General features: G+C 39.4%; 1 protein-coding gene across 3 annotated transcripts in view; it reads left to right on the top strand.

Annotated features, from left to right (window-relative positions):
- TXNDC11 (thioredoxin domain containing 11) overlaps positions 1-18,963 on the top strand; it is a 67,521-nt gene that overhangs the window by 24,234 nt on the left and 24,324 nt on the right. For all 3 annotated transcript variants that reach the window (XM_082600416.1, XM_082600414.1, XM_082600415.1), the window contains one exon: positions 2,245-2,338. In XM_082600416.1, coding sequence (XP_082456542.1) covers positions 2,245-2,338 — 94 coding nt within the window. The remainder of the gene's footprint in view (positions 1-2,244; positions 2,339-18,963) is intronic.

Genomic DNA, 18,963 nt, shown 5'->3' on the forward strand with positions numbered 1-18,963 from the left:
CCAGGGTTCGAACCCGTGTCCCCTGAATTGGCAGGTGGATTCTTAACCACTGCGCCACCCGGGAAGCCCGTCTTGTTTTTCAAAGAGCTAGTATTTTATAATTTATACAACCTTTAATCCTCTCATATAGTTTCTAATCTTATGATCTTCATTTCTTTGGCAATGAAAAGTAAAAATAATTTTACTTATGGGGTTGTTTGTATTGTTTGTGGAATTTCTTTGGTCAAACTACTTGGAAATTTTAGTACCAGGTCTTCTGAGGATACAGGCTCTTTCATCGAAGCTATGTAACCCCTTGGAAAACTGTAGCAGTGGTGCCATCAACAAGAATAAACCCTTACACTGTAGAAAGGTCCGTAAAGGACCCCTGCAAATGGTCTAACCTTTATTCATTTTTAAATGTTTAATCTGGGTTTCTCATGAAGACTCGGAATTCACATCAGTTTTACTTCCATTAATGTGTATTTACATAAACATATGTAGTTGCATACATGCATGTAGAGAGATACATGTTTATGGGCCATATGTCTCCTCCTGTGAAGCCACCTGAGATAACATGTTGGGAGAAGAGGTTGAAACTCACCTCATTTAATTATTAGCCATGAAACATTTCTTAATATTTAGAACCAATTTATTCCATTTGGTTTTGGTTTAGGAGATTGGTCAGAATTGAAAGAAACTATTGAGTGTATTTTCTTTCTGTTACTTTTCATTTTTATCTTCTATCCAGTATTAACTAAGTGACTAAAATTTCTGAAGATCTTGTCTTCCTTTGTTCATGGTAGAAAGGCTTATACACCATCATAGCCTGGGTTTGAAACCTTAAGAACCCAAACACTGTGTAATTCTACATTGAGCCAATTCTGGATCAGCTTGTTGAAAACATTTTAAGGAGTTTAGCAAAAGAAAATCCTGTTTCAATGACTACTTTCTGATTTCCTCAGTTGTTTGAGAAATTAGTTATTTGCTAGATTTTTTTAGATGTTAAGATTAAACATTCTATCTCAGTTTCTACCAGAGTGAAAACCAATTGATCTATTTAAAATGGAATCTTACTAGAATTAACAGGTGATTTAGATTTGAAAGATAGTATGTTCCACTACAATCAGATATTTCCCCTTTTATACAATATACCGATTTTAAACTTTACCAACAGGTTAAATTTCTGTTTTACTTTTTGGATTTGACTTTGTCCCAATGATCAAATCAGCTCCAAAATTTATTAAAAACATAGTGCTGTGTGTTTTAGGGCTAGAAAGGACCCTTTACATTTGCCAAGTGCTTTATAGTTCCTCAAGCTCATTCTTCTCAGTAACCCCATGATGAATGGTCCCTATTTGCCAGATGAGGAAACTGAGCTTCACACTGAAGCATTCACTCAAGACCATTTAACTGTCAGACTTGAGCTTAGGTCTTCTGACTCCAAGCCCAGCAGTCTTTCCTCAAGGATCTCACAGTTGGGCTTTTTAAACATATAGAACAAACCCAGACAGAACGAGTGCCCACAAGGCCTTCTAAGAAGGAAGAAATTATTCTGCACAAGAAGGCAGAATGTGTCTGGTGGGGACAGTTAATTGGTTTGGCAGAATGGTGGGGTATTCTGTGCTAAGCTTAGAGAAATGGAATGAGCAGGTGGAAATTGGGGTGGAGGAGCGAGAGGGCTCTCAGCAGACTGACCTGACAAGAGAAGAGGGGTGCCATTGTGGAATGCTGGGTTCTGCGTGTGGTGGGGAAGAAGGAGCCCCTCAAAGGATGACCTTGAGCACCAGTGGAGCCAGTCAGAGGTAGCCTGGTTTCCAGTAAGTGTGAAGGTGTGTTTGGAGTGAGGCGGGGAAGAGGTTGAGGAAGAAATGTAAGAAAGGTTACAGATCATTGACCTAGTTTGCCTGGAGTTGCTAAACAAAAGCAAGTGAGTGCTTGAACTTGACAGTGCGGTTTCAAACCAAGGATGTAGGAGAACCGTCCACAGAGGGTGGAGGAACCTGCTTAGGAAGTTTCAGCTCTGAATTGCCTCTGTAAAAGCTGCTGCCACTTCCTCGCTTGCCCTGTCTGTTGTCTAAATGAAGGGAAATGTCAGCCCTAACTGGCAACTGTTTTCAAAGGCTTATTAGGCTTTTTTAAAAATGAAATGCAACAAATTGCAGTTGTTAAATTATAATGGCATGTCTTTCTTGTTTTGAAATATTTCCCTTTACGCAGTGACCAATGATACCCCAGGCACCTAATTCTGCTCTCGTTCTGCAGCCTGGAGTACTCGGGTACTTTGAGTTCAGTGGCTCACCCCAGCCTCCTGGTTATTTGACCTTCTTCACTTCAGCATTACATTCATTAAAGAAAGGTAAACATGATTCATATTAAGACATTAGTACTTTAACAGAAATGTTTGTATATTGATATTTTCTGTTGCATATGTTATCTTTATGATTATATATTTTAGTTTTCTTGATTCTTTTTCTCTGTATTTGTGTTAAATAATTACATTATTTTATGGTGCACTGGCAAATAAAATTTTGTGCTATTTCAAGTATAGTCTCTTAAATGTTTAGAGACTTATTTTTTTAAATGTAGCTTGATCTCACAGCGTCTGCAATGATACATTTTGCACTTCAAATTTTATTATATCATAATCTCTTTTTTTGTGTGGCGTTACAAATTTTGGTCCGAGTTTTCGGTGGTTGTGTCGTCAGTTGGATGTATCATAATTTAGGAATACATTTTCTTCAAGAAGTATTTCTATAAGGATGAAAGTCATGTCACATTACAGGATAAGCCTACTGCCAGGTTCACTATTCTCAAATCCATATATATTTTTTTACTTAGCTAAATCATGTATTATTTGAGTGTCCTACTTTTTAAATTAAACATTTTTCATGTTGCCCATTTTCTCGTGTTGCTCCATGTTCTTTTCTCTGTATCAGCCATGACCTTATGTCAGTTCTCTTCTATATACTTTGATCTGCTCCTCATCTCCTTGTTACCACTCTGGTCCAAGCCCCTTTCCCACCCCTACCCTAGGCCAGTGGGCACTTAACTGGTATCCAGTCTCGCCCCTCCTTCCTCACACTAGGGCCTTTGTGCTAGTCCTTCTTCCTGAAATGTGCCCTCTCCCTCCCCAGTCCCCAGGGCCCAGCTGTCCACCTGTCGAACCCCTATTCACCCTTCAGATTCCAGCTCAAATATCACGTCCACAGTCTACCCCGCTGGAGAGAGATTTGTTGTTTTCTTTCATAGCACTCAACATAGTTTGTATTTATTATGTTGGCCAAAATGTTCATTCGGGTTTTTCCATAACGTCTTACGGAAAAACCTGAATGAACTTTTTGGCCCACCCAATATGTGTATAGTTATGAGATGATTTGTTTACTGTCTGTCTTCTTCCCTGGGCTGGGAGATTTCTGAGGGTAGGGATTGTCTGTCTTCAGTTTAGTGTTCTTTCTCCAGCATCTGGCACATAACAGGGGCTCAATCACTATTTGCCAAATGAGTGATCAGATGGATGGCCATGTCATCTTTCCCTCAGTAGGTCAGCCAAAAATACATAGTCATCCTCCTATTACTGGATATTACATTGCTTCAATATTTTGGGGGGGGTATTATAATAGTATACTATTAATACGTCAAATAATTATATTACTGGCTGTTTTAATATGTCCATTGTCTTAAGGTTTTATACATAGAGAATCTACTGTATTCATGCTTTTCATGCAGGGAACTCTGGGAGAGGAACTCAAGTTGTCACATTAGGTGTGTCTTCTGTCCACTTGAAAGACTTTGAGCTGCACAGCTTCAGGTGACTAAGAAGGCTCAGTGAGTCAGAGTTTGAATTTTGAAAACAAAATACTACCAACTTAAATAAGCTTAAGCAGATAGATGTTCAAAAATCTTCTTAGAAAACTAAACAAAGTCCTTTGAAGATTATGTATAAAAGGGTAGCCTAGAGTCAATCACTAAAATGATGGCAGCATTCAAGTACTTGAGTTGGAGAAGCTATTTCAAGATTTGGAAGGATGTTTTGTTATCTAGTTGGCTTATATTGTGTGTTTATGATTCATCTTTTTCATTCAGAGGTTTCCAAAATTTTGCTTCTTTTTGGAAAAACCTTTCTAAGTATAAGATAGTAGCCTGTTTTCCTCCCCTTTTTTTTTTTTTAAGTATAGTTGACTTTCCCTTGTTTTTTTCTTTTCCTTTTTTTTTAAGCAAGGAAGGTAATAAATGGATAAAAACTACTTGAAGGTACAAAATGAACCCTTTGGTCAAATCACTAATTTTGACAAATGATTACATGAAATTTCTTCTCAGAATAAATCTAGCTCAATTTACCTGTACTACATTTCTTCCCTCTCTTGTTATTCTGGTTGGGTCTTATAAAATCCTGCTGCATAGGAACTTTGCAAGAACTGAGTTCATTCTAATTAATAATTTTTTACCCCATTTTTGTGGGTAAACTCCCACTTAAGCTTAATGAACCATTTTTAGAAGAAAAAGACAAATTTGGAAGGATTACCTAAAATAAATCTTGCCTTGAGCATCTGGGTTTTTTTCCCCTTTTCTTTCTCCTACACTGAAGTCAAATGGTATTTTACTTATTATTAATAGCCAATGTTAAGTAAGAGAAACACATGCAGACGTTTTTTTTAATGGGACAGTTTGGAATGTAAATTCTAGGTCATTGTGTTTCTATTGTGTACACAAATTGAGGCCTGAGGAACATTTGACACACTTAACATTTGGTTATAGAGAGCTTAACTGACGAAGTGTTTAGTCTGTTGTGGTAGAAAGCAGATGTCCTGGTTCACCAAGCCACAAGCATATATAAAATACACATCTTTCCATTGCCTAAATGTTTTTTTATTTTTTTAATTGCCTTAGAAATAGCCAGGACACTCTCTAACATTCGTTTCTTGAAGCTAGCTGGCCATCGGTCTACAGATATTTTGAGAATGTGCCATATATGAAGCATCCTGCCTGGGTGCTGTGGGGTTGCTGAGAGGGGACATCTCAGTTACCTGTGTCCTTTACCTATTGCTCTCCAAGTTGGTGCTGATTCGTCAGTTGATGTCAGCCCTCCTCTTAGGTGGTGTGGGCAGTAACCCTTTTGTTATATTTCTGTCCATTATTTTCCTAGCCATTTTACCTTTATCATTTTTTATTTAGCAGTTCTATATTTTCATGTAGTTAAATCTGTGGTTCTTTTTCTTGATTTATTTTTTTAGAAAAATCTGGTCACTAATTAGTTCACTTCTTTTTTTTTTTTTTTTGCGGTACGCAGGCCCCTTACTGTTGTGGCCTCTCCCGTTGCGGAGCACAGGCTCCTGACGCGCAGGCTCAGCGGCCATGGCTCACCGGGCCCAGCCGCTCCGTGGCATGTGGGATCTTCCCGGACCGGGACACGAACCTGTGTCCCCTGCATCGGCAGGCGGACTCTCAACCACTGCGCCACCAGGGAAGCCCAGTTCACTTCTTTTTGAATTTTAAAGTTATTTGGCACTTTATGCTGCCTGGATTTACTTTGGCTTAAAATACAGAGCACAGTTGATTTTCCTCCCTTCTTATTGGCTAATCAATTAGCACCATTCACAGAATAATGCTTTCTTTATCCTTCATCTTGATGATGCCTGTTTTATCACAGAATATTTTCTAATATGTAATAGGGTCTATTTCTGTGTTTTCTCTTGGTCTAGATCCCTCTTTTTATACGAGTAAATATAATCTCATTTTTTACATTGTAAGTAATTACCTGGTGAACTCTGGACTCCGTGTCCTCTAGTTCTGGTGTTTTATGGAATAATCTTTTATATCCATCTATGCATTTGGCTGAATTTGGGTTGGAATTTTATTAAATGTTTAAGTTGACTTGGAGGTAATTGACATGTTCATAAAACTTAGCTTCCCTTTCTAGGATCACAGCATGATATTAATTTATTCAAACCTTCCTTTCAATTTTTTGTAAAAGGTCTTACACATCCCTCATTAATGGTTAATCCTTTTAAAGTGCTGAATGATTAACTGTGGGCTGGCAGTCTGTGTTTCAGGATCCTGGGGAAGCCCATCTCTTGTACTTCTTCACTCTTCCCAGACTGCAGAGCCTGTTCCTCTTGGAGCCTTTCCACCTCTGATCTTGACAGACAGGCCTAAAGAAAATTTGGTAGAGGGGTTGATATTTTTAAGTTGTTTACTTGATTTTCTTCCATCTTATGATTATTTCATTATTTACTGTAAAAATGTGTTCTGGTAAAATGTTGTTATATTCTGTTATGATTCAGTGACCTTTTTAAAAGAGAAAATTTGCAACATATTTTGTTCAAAAGGAATGCAGTGCCGCCTGGGGGACAAGCAGTGGCCTGGGATCTGGCAGTATCTGGTCCTTAGCCTTTGTCTGCCCCTGGCAGAGTTATAAACTTGAACAAAGCATTTAACTTTTCTGTGTTTGAGTTTCTCTGTCTGTAAAATTGGAGAGGGTGGAGGTAAGGGTAAGTGCTTGTTTTACAAGGCCACATCATGGGTGAAGTATGTTGTGTGTGAATAAAGTAATAGTCTGAAAATCTGTAGCAGTTTAATGAGAAAGCCATTGGCTGAAAGCACCTGAAGTAAGTAAGTACTGTGTCTGTTTTCTTAAAAGCATCTATACCAGATACTATGTACCTTGACTGACCAGCAGACACAGGTCTTCCTCTTCCCTTTTCCTGGAGCACTCCATACCTGCTGTTTTTTGTGTAGTTGGCCCTCCATATCCACAGGTTCTTTACTTTTGGATCCAGCCAATCCTGGATCGAAAATATTAGGAAAAAGAAAATTCCAGAAAGTTCCAAAAAGCAAAAATTGAATGTATTGTGTACGTGGCAACTACTTCCATAGCATTATGTTGTAATTACAACTGTTTACTTAGCATTTACAATCTATTAGTTGTTATAAGTAATCTAGAGGTGATTTAAAGTATACCAGAGGATGTATATAGGTTACATGCAAATACTATGCCTTTTTTTTTTTTTTTTTTGCGGTACGCAGGCTTCTCACTGTTGTGGCCTCTCCCGTTGCGGAGCACAGGCTCCGGACGCGCAGGCTCAGCGGCCATGGCTCACGGGCCTAGCCGCTCCGCGGCATGTGGGATCTTCCCAGACCGGGGCACGAACCCGTGTCCCCTGCATCAGCAGGCAGACTCTCAACCACTGCGCCACCAGGGAAGCCCACTATGCCATTTTGTATAAGAGACTTGAACATCCATGGATTTTGGTATCCAAGGGGAGTGGGGGACTGGAACCATTCCCTGTGGACACCAAGGGATGACAGTACTGCATGGTGTTCTCGCTGTGGAACTGACTGCACGTCTGTCCCACCAAAATTTGAGCTGGTTTGTTCAGACAGTATTTATTGAGCACCTTGAGGCCAAGGTTTTGTTGTCTTTCTCCTACAACTCTAACAATTTAGCTAAAAGTTTGAATGAATGACTAGTTAAAGGATACTTTACCTTGAAATTGCTCAGGTTGGAGTGATTTTGGCAGAGGGATGTTGAGTCATTTTGGATCCCCTCCCACCACCACTTCTCCTCATGCCTGGCCTTTCAGGTTCCATAGACGAGTGTGCAGGAATCACTCCCACTGGACTGGGTGGAGTCCCTGCCTGGCTCATTCTGCTTACTCTTTTTTCTTGGCTTCTCGCCGTCCCCTGACACTAGAGTCCTCATGGATTGAATTGAAATTCACATGATACTTAAATGTCATCTTCAAAATACACTAAACTGTTAACTAAAGACGTCGTTTCCACTCCCTTCATTCACCTTTAGGAATTCCTAAACATAGTTGACAGGGAACCTTGTGGCATTAGTTTTCTAAGGAACACCTTTGGAAAATACTGTTGTAATGAATTTTTTTTAATAGGAATTTTTTAGAGGAAGAAGTAATTCCAGTATAGGGTCCCTCTACTCCACTAGGTGGCGTCTGATGGTGCTGTGATTTGCTGGTAGAATTGAGTCAGGGCACAAGAAGCTCCCTCCTCCATATCCTTATTCACAAATAAAGCTTTTTTGGAGCACTTTTCTGTTAGATTGTGAAACTTTGTACAACATCAAGAGGTCTGAAAAGTAGGATTTTCTTATCCTGAAAGTGACATTCTTAAAGTCATTGGAAAGACAAGGGATTGACTTCTTAGGCAAGGTTGACTCTGAAATTGCTTTATTTTCTCAGGTTCCTGGGTCTCACTCTTTTTTTTTTTTTTTTTTTTTTTTTTATTATTATTTTTTGCTTTATAACAAATTTAATCAGTTATACATATACATATGTTTCCATATCCCCTCCCTTTTGCGTCTCCCTCCCATCCTCCCTATCCCACCCCTCCAGGCGGTCACAAAGCACCAAGCTGATCTCCCTGAGCTATGCGGCTGCTTCCCACTAGCTATCTACCTTACGTTTGGTAGTGTATATATGTCCATGCCGCTCTTTCACTTTGTCACAGCTTACCCTTCCCCCTCCCCATATCCTCAAGTCCATTCTCTAGTAGGTCTGTGTCTTTATTCCTGTCTTAACCCTATGTTCTTCATGACATTTTTTTTTCTTAAATTCCATATATATGTGTTAGCATACAGTATTTGTCTTTCTCTTTCTGACTTACTTCACTCTGTATGACAGACTCTAGGTCTATCCACCTCATTACAAATAGCTCAATTTCATTTCTTTTTATGGCTGAGTAATATTCCATTGTATATATGTGCCACATCTTCTTTATCCATTCATCTGATGATGGACACTTAGGTTGTTTCCATCTCCGGGCTATTGTAAATAGGGCTGCTATGAACATTTTGGTACATGTCTCTTTTTGAATTATGGTTTTCTCAGGGTATATGCCCAGTAGTGGGATTGCTGGGTCATATGGTAGTTCTATTTGTAGTTTTTTAAGGAACCTCCATACCGTTCTCCATAGCGGCTGTACCAATTCACATTCCCACCAGCAGTGCAAGAGTGTTCCCTTTTCTCCACACCCTCTCTGGGTCTCACTCTTGGGAGTTTGGACCAAGCATTGGGTTTAATAATTCTCCGTGAATGAAACAGGTTCTAGGTCACTGGTTTTCCCACATAATCTCATTTGTTGTCACTATACTCACTTAAAGAGGGTAATCTTTTTCTAACTAACTGCCTGTGTTCTGAGGCCCTCTGGGTACTGATTAATATACATTAGAAATTCCTTACCTTTTGTTCCCATACCTAAAATTGAATTTTTAATTATGTTGCTATTATTTTAGCAAGGATGTGATCACACTTCATAGGAAATGCTTTTATTCCTATTATGACATCTCTTAAGCCTTGTAAGTGCCGCTAGATAAGCACTAAGGCCAAAAACAGACATCCCCGCACTTTGAATTCGCTTCAGAAGCATGACTTATTAATTCAACAGACATTTGAGGATCCACTTTGTGCTACAGCTGTAAAGAGTAAAACTTGTTCCTCCCCATCGGGTGCCACCAGCTAATGTGGCCAGCAGGTGGGCTTACCCACAATGTGAGGGCAGTGACACGTCTGTGACAGGCTTTGTCGGAGCACGGAAGTGGGGCGTGCGGATCAGGTCAGGGAATCCTGGAGGTGGGGAGGATTTCCCAGGAGAATGAGGAGTCAGCCTTCAGGTAAGTGTGTAAGGAACGAGAGAGTGGAAGATAGGCGGCGTTGAGAAGAGCAGAAGGTGTGCGGAGAGCTCAGAACTAAATGTAGTGCCCATTTGTAGATATTCTGATTCCTTGAACCCATGTATTTGAAAAATTACACCATCTTTACTTTCTAATTATCTTGTGGTATTTTCTACCTTTTTAAAGGTATCCTGTTTTAGTAGTGTGTATGTGTGTGTTTTGATTTTTGATCCTATTTCTTCAAGGTTGTTGGAGGGTTTTGGTTTTTTTGTTTGAGCTGAAATAAGACTCCTAGACAAAGAACCAAAAACACTAAAATCTTAGAAACCTGTCAGGGATCACCGTCTATAGTAAAGTCACAGACTTATAGTGAAACGACTCGACTCGGTGCAGACAAACCCCGTTCTGGTCTCTACTTGACCACTTGTTCTGTAACATTGAGGGTGATAAGCTGATACTGGACGGAGGACTTTACCTGGATGATCCAGTCTTCAGTGCCACTCTTTGAAGTAGAAACTGTTATTATCTCAGTGTTACTATCTCAGGTGAGGAAGCTGAGGCTTGGAGGAGGTTGTTAACAGAATCCAGGACACTGTGAGGCAGAACAGTGGCTCCCTGGAGATGTCCACATTCTAATCCCCAGGACCTGTGAATATGTTACATTACATGGCAAGAGGAAATTGAGGTTGCCTATGGATTTGGGTTGCTAATCAGCTGACATTGAGAAAGGGAGATTATCCTGGATTATCTGAGTAGGCCCAATGTAACCAGAACGATTCTTAAAAGTGGCATCGAGAGGCAAAGAATAGTGTCAGAGTTATGCAGTATGAGAAGGACTTGTCCGGCCATTACTGGTTTTGAAGACGGAAGGGGCCACAAGCCAATGCAGGTAGCCTCAAGCCAAGGAATGCAGGTAGCCTCTAAATGGTAGGAAAGGCAAGGAGGTGCATTCTCCCCTGGAGGCTCCAGAAGGAACATTACCTGCTGCACCTTGATTTTAGCCCAATGAGGCCCATTTTGGACTTAGACCTCCAGAACTGTAAGATAAATTTATGTTTTTTTAAGCTGCTAAGTTAGTGGTAATTTGTTACAGCAGAAATAGCAACTTGATATAGTCACGTACCAGTAAATGAGGAGTGAGATAGGAATCCAGGACCACATCACTCCATCTGCCTCTGTACTCGCCGGAGGTGGGACAGGTGGCACAATATGGTGATTCCTACCTGCTGGTCTGTGCCCATGATACTGCTTAAAATGCAATGCCTTGCCCTATTTATTATCTGCCTTCCTAATTTTTCAAAGCCTAACTGAAGTCCTCTGGGATTTGTAAATATTGCCCAGCCAGCATGATGTCTGGCACACTGTGGACATCAAGTGGAGATTTCCATCCACTGGCTCCCTTCTTGGAACTCCTGTTGCACTCGTTGGCTGTGTCTCCCACTTAGCAACCAATGTTGTTTTCTGATTTTCCCTTAGACTTTTCCCTTAGACTGTATCTTCCTAACAAGTAGTCAGAGACTGACTGTCCTGATCAGTCATGTTAGTGGCAGATGTCCTGTGTGACCACAGCTCACCAGTCACCCCTTCTCACTGGTCTTCAGGTCACCCATCTGCAGGATAAGGGAACTTTGCCCTAGTTGCCTCTAAAGGAAACTTCAGCTTGAAAATGCATTGGCCCTTGGCCTGTTTTTGTTTTAGACCTGGGAGCTAAGAATTGTTTTTATATTTGTAAAGAGTTATTTAAAAAAGAATATGTGACACCTATGCTAGACCCTAAGAGCAGCATAAGGGGATGGAAGAGGGATTTCTAAGCAGATGTGTTTCTTCTGTGAAGTCTTTCCCTCCCTGAGGGTGTTTTGTTTTTTTTTTTAAAGGAATTTAATTGAAATACACACAAGGGACATATTTGAATTGATCCTTTTAATATTATGCTCTGGTTAAATGAAAACAATGGTGTGAGGGTGTTAAGTTTACTGTCATGTTAGTGTATAGAACAGTGCATATTTAGTTCTATAGTTTATGTTCCCCTAAAATGATGTCTTTGGAACTATATTTTTCTTTCCCTCCTCCCTAACTCACAAGAAAGAGAAAAATCACAGCTAAGGAGTTTCATGTTTACTTAGAGTTTAGCAGTATTTTGACATGTACCAGAATGTGCATATTGTATCTCTGGTGCCCATATGCCAGACTTTTTTCTAGATAATTGCTTTGTGCTTTATATTAAGAATTTTGAGGGAGTTCCCTGGTGGTCTAATGGTTAGGATCCAGTGCTTTCACTGCTGTGGCCCGGGTTCAATCCCTGGTTGGGGAACTGAGATCCTACAAGGCATGCTGCACAGCCAAAAAAAGAAAAAAGAAAAAAGAATTTTGACAGTATACAAATCTCAGAGTCAGATTTCTGTGGAAAAAAATGCAAGCAATAGGGCTTCCCTGGTGGCGCAGTGGTTGAGAGTCCACCTGCCGATGCAGGGGACACCTGTTCGTGTCCCAGTCTGGGAAGATCCCACATGCCGCGGAGCGGCTGGGCCGGTGAGCCATGGCCGCTGAGCCATGGCCGCTGAGCGTGCGCATCCAGAACCTGTGCTCCGCAACGGGAGAGGCCACAACAGTGAGAGGCCCGCGTACCGCGAAAAAAAAAAAAAAAAAAAGCAAGCAGTAGCTATAGTTCGTACATTGAAAACAAACATTTCTATAAACTATTGCACTTCTTTGAAGATTTTTTCATTTTAATGAATGCATTTAAAGTATGTGAAGTGTGTGAAGTCATCATCTAGCAAATGATGATCAATCACCATGTAAATGCTGAGTAATCTTGGAGGGGCTGTTGTTATTCCTTTTTATATAATCCTGTCATTTTCCTTTTTCTTCCTTGTCCAAAACCTTGTAAACAAGAGTGGGAAAGCGGAAGTTAATAAAAATGGCAGAGTATAGAGTAAAATGAGAATCGTTGCCAGGATGGAAGTTACCACAATACAGGTTTGCTTTTGGGAATGTCACTACTTCCCAGAGTAAAGAAGTGAGAGAATTTTTCCCAGGGAGTAAATAACTTCTTAGCCATGCAGATTAAAAGCCATGTGACTTAATCCAGTGGTATTCAGTTTTGAAGTATTTCATGGTTTATTTGTTAGCAGTTTCCTTTATCAGTATTTTTCTTGACCTGATATTCCATTTTGTCCTATGATCCCTGAGAGATTAGCTCACATGAAAGCCTCCTGGAGAGCAGATGGCCAGTCCTGATGTAAAAATTTCCATGTTGTTCAGTTCCAGCATTTCTGCTCATTATTTCATTGTATCCTTGGGTACCTTACTTTGTAGGACACCAAGCGCTGTTTACTCTAGCCCTCTGAGAGAGAATTAATTTCAGAAGCTCGGCAGTTTATACCCAGAGTCACAAGGTTTAGAGCCCCACCTTTTCCTTTCTGAAGGAGAGAGTGGGACACATTCTTAAAAATAATCATTCTCTGCTCTTGGATTCTTAAAAATAATCATTCACGAAAAAATCTTTGTCTTATGTATCCTTCCCAGATAATTGTCCATTATTAAGATTTACTGACTAATGGACTTATTATCTTAGCCTAATCTTCTTCCTGAGTTACATGAATCTTGCTTTTTCATCATTGCTACCTTGGCACAGTCCAGTAGAACTATAAGATGAACAATGGAGGTATTTAAAAATTTCCTGGCTGTGTTAAAATTTAAGAAGAAATAAGTAAAATTAATTTAATAATTTATATTTTATTTAACCCAGTATACCCAAATAATTAGCATTTCAACATGTAATCAGCATAAAAACTATTGAGATATTTTACTTTCTTTCTTTTTTTTGAACCAAGTCTTTTATACTTAACAGCCCCATCTCAATTCAGCTGCTAAATGTTCATTGGAAATACTTGATCTGTATTTAGAGTTCATAAAATTTACAGTTGAAAAAGTGATTTATATACCAAATATTTATATTGTTTCATTTTACTTATTTTATTGAAATATAGTTGATTTACAATATTATATTAGCTTCAGGTTACATACCCATGTTGTCTTAAACATACTTAAACATTTTCTGATAACTGAGTTGAGTATCACTTTTAAATTAAATTAATTAAAATCAAATAAAGTTAAAATTTAGTCCCTCGGTTGCTCATATTTCAAGCGCTCATTAGCCACATATGGTTAATGGCTACGACATAGGACAGTGCACTCAGGGCCTAGGCCTCATTATCCAAGTATCCCGGGGGAAACAGTTATTTCCCAAGATACTGAGTCTCCTTCCTGCAGGCACATCCTTGAGTTAATGCTTCAGAGTGTCCTCCTGGTAGTCTTGGTAATCTGGTAGTTGCTGAGTGCGAACTGTGTAGCTTTGCTTCTGGCAGGACCCTTTATTATTAACTTTAAAGCACGGTTAAAAATCTATTAGTGGAAAATAATCTGAAATATATACATATACATATGTACATATCTGAATCACTTTGCTCTACACTTGAAACTTATACAATATTGTAAATCAACTATACTTCAATTAAAAAAACTATTCTCTTTTGCTAACAAAAGAAACGAATTCTTGTTCTTTCTGGAATGTTTGAGAATTTTAATATTTTGCCTCACTGAGGTCTTGCCTCAGAATGTTTGCTTTACCTTAATACTGAACTGAAGTTTTAATATTAAAAATTGAATTTAAAGCAGTGGTTTTAAGCAAAATAAAGTAGTCCGATATTAAAACATTAGGCAGTGGCCAAAAACAAAAAACCTGATTGCACACCAGAAAGGTCACAAGTGAGCCGGATGAATCTGAATGGAAACCAGATGGAATTTCAGATCTTTCCATTCTCGATGCATCCTTGGTGGTTGCCATGAGGTAAATGGTGACAGTGGTGTGTGGACGGTACAAGAGGGTCAGCAGAAGCTCCACCTATGGGGGCGTGGGAAGCAGGGGTAGAGCATTCTGTTAGTGGCAGAAAAGAACCCTAGCCTCATCAAAGATAGCAAAGGGTAAACCTACGATACATGCTAAAAGTAGACAATGTTTAATGGATCAAAGAAAGGCTGTTTGTTACTCAAAGCACACAAACAGTGAATCAGCATGATATTCATTCTGCTCACCCCACGTCTCATGGGGAGCCTAGTGGTGGCTGTGTGTGCAGTGGGTTGCCTTGTAGCTGAGGGACACAGGGCCAAGGACTCAGCACCTTTTGTAGCAGGCGGCAGTCTTCATGCTGTGGTCACCTTGACTTACTTAGTGTCTGTGTGACCAGCTGCAGAAACTGCTCAGTAACTACTGCCTTCACCCAGATGTTCTTTCAAGATGTTGTTACATCTTGCAGGTGTCTTTCTGACACCTTGCACTGGATGGTTTATAGAGACTATAACTGGCCAGTTACCTGGCTAACAGTTTATCGAGATTTTTTTTTTCTTTATTATGTTGAGGTAGGTTCCCTCTTTGCCCACTTTCTGGAGAGTTTTTGTCATAAATAGGTGTTGAATTTTGTCAAAAGCTTTTTCTGCATCTATTGAGATGATCATATGATTTTTGTTCTTCAATTTGTTAATATAGTTTATCACATTGATTGATTTGCATATATTGAAGAATCCTTGCATCCCTGGGATAAATCCCACTTGATCATGGTGTATGATCTTTTAATGTGTTGTTGGATTCTGTTTGCTAGTATTTTGTTGAGGATTTTTGCATCTATGTTCATCAGTGATATTGGTCTGTAATTTTCTTTTTTTGTAGTATCTTTGTCTGGTTTTGGTATCAGGGTGATGGTGGCCTCATAGAATGAGTTTGGGAGTGTTCCTTCCTCTGAAGCTTTTTGGAAGAGTTTGAGAAGGATGGGTGTTAGCGCTTCTCTAAAGGTTTGATAGAATTCACCTGTGAAGCCATCTGGTCCTGGGCTTTTGTTCGTTGGAAGATGTTTAATCACAGTTTCAATTTCATTACTTATGATTGGTCTGTTCATATTTTCTGTTTTTTCCTGGTTCAGTCTTGGAAGGTTGTACCTTTCTAAGAATTTGTCCATTTCTTCCAGGTTGTCCATTTTATTGGCATAGAGTTGCTTGTAGTAGTCTCTTAGGATGGTTTGTATTTCTGCGGTGTCTATTGTAACTTCTCCTTTTTCATTTCTAATTTTATTGATTTGAGTCCTCCCCCTCTTGATGAGTCTGGCTAATGGTTTATCAATTTTGTTTATCTTCTCAAAGAACCAACTTTTAGTTTTATTTATCTTTGCTATTGTTTTCTTTGTTTCTATTTCATTTATTTCTGCTCTGATCTTTATGATTTCTTTCCTTCTGCTAACTTTGGGTTCTGTTTGTTCTTCTTTCTCTAGTTCCTTTAAGTGCAAGGTTAGATTGTTTATTTGAGATTTTTCTTGTTTCTTGAGGTAGGCTTGTATAGCTATAAACTTCCCTCTTAGTACTGCTTTTGCTGCATCCCATAGGTTTTGGATCGTCGTGTTTTCATTTTCATTTGTCTCTAGGTATTTTTTGATTTCCTCTTTGATTTCTTCAGTGATCTCTTGGTTATTTAGTAACATATTGTTTAGCCTCCATGTGTTTGTGTTTTTTACATTTTTTCCTCTGTAATTCATTTCTAGTCTCATAGCATTGTGGTCAGAAAAGATGCTTGATATGATTTCAGTTTTCTTAAATTTACTGAGGCTTGATTTGTGACCCAAGATGTGATCTATCCTGGAGAATGTTCCGTGTGCACTTGAGAAGAAAGTGTAATCTGCTGTTTTTGGATGGAATGTCCTATAAATATCAATTAAATCTATCTGGTCTATTGTGTCATTTAAAGCTTGTCTTTCCTTATTAATTTTCTGTTTGGATGATCTGTCCATTGGTGTAAGTGGGGTGTTATTAAAGTCTCCCACTATTATTGTGTTACTGTTGATTTCCTCTTTTATAGCTGTTAGCAGTTGCCTTATGTATTGAGGTGCTCCTATGTTGGGTGCATATATATTTATAATTGTTATATCTTCTTCTTGGATTGATCCCTTGATCATTATGTAGTGTCCTTCCTTGTCTCTTGTAACATTCTTTATTTTAAAGTCTATTTTATCAGATATTAGTATTGCTACTCTAGCTTTCTTTTGATTGCCATTTGCATGGAATATCTTTTCTATCCCCTCACTTTCAGTCTGTATGTGTCCCTAGGTCTGAAGTGGGTCTCTTGTAGACAGCATATATATGGGTCTTGTTTTTTTGGGTTTTTTTGGTTTTTTTTTTTTGCGGTACACGGGCCCCTCACTGCTGTGGCCTCTCCCGTTGCGGTGCACAGGCTCCAGATGCGCAGACTCAGTGGCCATGGCTCACGGGCCCAGCGGCTCCGTGGCATGTGGGATCCTCCCGGACCAGGGCACAAACCCGCGTTCCCTGCATCGACAGGCGGACTCTCAACCACTGCGCCACCAGGGAAGCCCGGGTCTTGTTTTTGTAACCATTCAGCAAGCCTGTGTCTTTTGGTTGGAGCATTTAATCCATTCACGTTTAAGGTAATTATCAATATGTATGTTCCTATTACCAGTTTCTTAATTGTTTTGGGTTTGTTTTTGTAGGTCCTTTTCTTCTCTTGTTTCCCAGTTAAAGAGAGAGGTCCCTTTAGCATTTGTTGTAGAGCTGTTTTGGTGGTGCTGAACTCTCTTAGCTTTCGCTTGTCTGTAAAGCCTTTGATTTCTCCATCGAATCTGAATGAGATCCTTGCTGGTGGAGTAATCTTGGTTGTAGGTTCTTCCCTTTCATCACTTTAAGTATATCATGCCACTCCCTTCTAGCTTGTGGGGTTTCTGCTGAGAAAACAGCTGTTAACCTTATGGGAGTTCCCTTGTATGTTATTTGCCATTTTTTCCTTGCTGCTTTCAATAATGTTTCTTTGTCTTTAATTTTTGCCAGTTTGATTGCTGCGGGTCTCAGCATGTTTCTCCTTGGGTTTATCCTATATGGGACTCTCTGCACTTCCTGGATTTGGGTGGCTATTTCCTTTCCCATGTTAGGGAAGTTTTCGACTATAATCTCTTCAAATATTTTCATGGGTCCTTTCTCTCTCTCTTCTCCTTCTGGGACCCCTATAATGCGAATGTTTTTGCGTTTAATGTTGTCTCAGAGGTCTCTTAGGCTGTCTTCATTTCTTTTCATTCTTTTTTCTTTATTCTGTTCTGCAGCAGTGAATTCCACCATTCTGTCTTCCAGGTCACTTATCCGTTCTTCTGCCTCAGTTATTCTGCTATTGATTCCTTCTAGTGTAGTTTTCATTTCAGTTATTGTATTGTTTATCTCTGTTTGTTTGTTTTTTAATTCTTCTAGGTCTTTGTTAAACATTTCTTGCATCTTCTCTATCTTTGCCTCCATTCTTTTTCTGAGGTCCTGGATCATCTTTACTATCATTATTCTGAGTTCTTTTTCTGGAAGGTTGCCTATCTCTACTTCATTAAGTTGTTTTTCTGGGGTTTTATCTTGTTCCTTCATCTGGTACATAGCCCTCTGCCTTTTCATCTTGTCTATCTTTCTGTGAATGTGGTTTTTGTTCCACAGGCTGCAGGTTTGTAGTTCTTCTGCTGTCTGCCCTCTTGTGGATGAGGCTATCTAAGAGGCTTGTGCAAGTTTGGAAATTTTATTATTATTATTATTATTATTATTATTAACTGAATAGGATCATGCCATTGTTGGGCCATTGTTAGGGGAGGGGAGAGCATGATTCTGAATTTATTTTTATTTTTATTTATTTTATTATTATTATTATTTTTTTTTGTGGTACGCGGGCCTCTCACTGTTGTGGCCTCTCCCATTGCGGAGCACAGGCTCCGGACGCGCAGGCTCAGTGGCCGTGGCTCACGGGCCTAGCCGCTCCGCGGCATGTGGGATCTTCCCGGACCGGGGCACGAACCTGTGTCCCCTGCATTGGCAGGCGGACTCTCAACCACTGCACCACCAGGGAAGCCCTGAATTTATTTTTAATTATTAACACATTCAAAGACCTTAATTAAAATATTAAAGCTTCATTAATTTTAGGACAAAATTACTCATTTTATAAATGACAAAGGCCCCTATTATAGAAAGCCCTGGAGCCCTACTTAACAGAATGTTCTGGATATGGAGATGAGAAGTGTTATTTTCTTGTGTCATTTTGACACTGTAAACTTCCTCTGCTAATTCATGTACTCCTTGTACACATGGGACTGCAAACTTAAGCTGCTTCTTCCAACAAGATTTCCACTATATGCAGGAACTTTTAAAATGTGTGATTTTTGTAAGTTTCTCTGTAAAAAATAAAGTTTTGAAATTGTAACGTGTTTGGGCGTGTTAGAATCTGCTCTGTGCAGGCGGCTGTCCATTCTTATTAATGCAGTTAAACAGGTTTGTGA

Source organism: Mesoplodon mirus (genome assembly GCF_964341445.2).
Source record: "Mesoplodon mirus genome assembly, chromosome: 15".
In the NCBI taxonomy this organism is placed as follows: Eukaryota; Metazoa; Chordata; class Mammalia; order Artiodactyla; family Ziphiidae; genus Mesoplodon; species Mesoplodon mirus.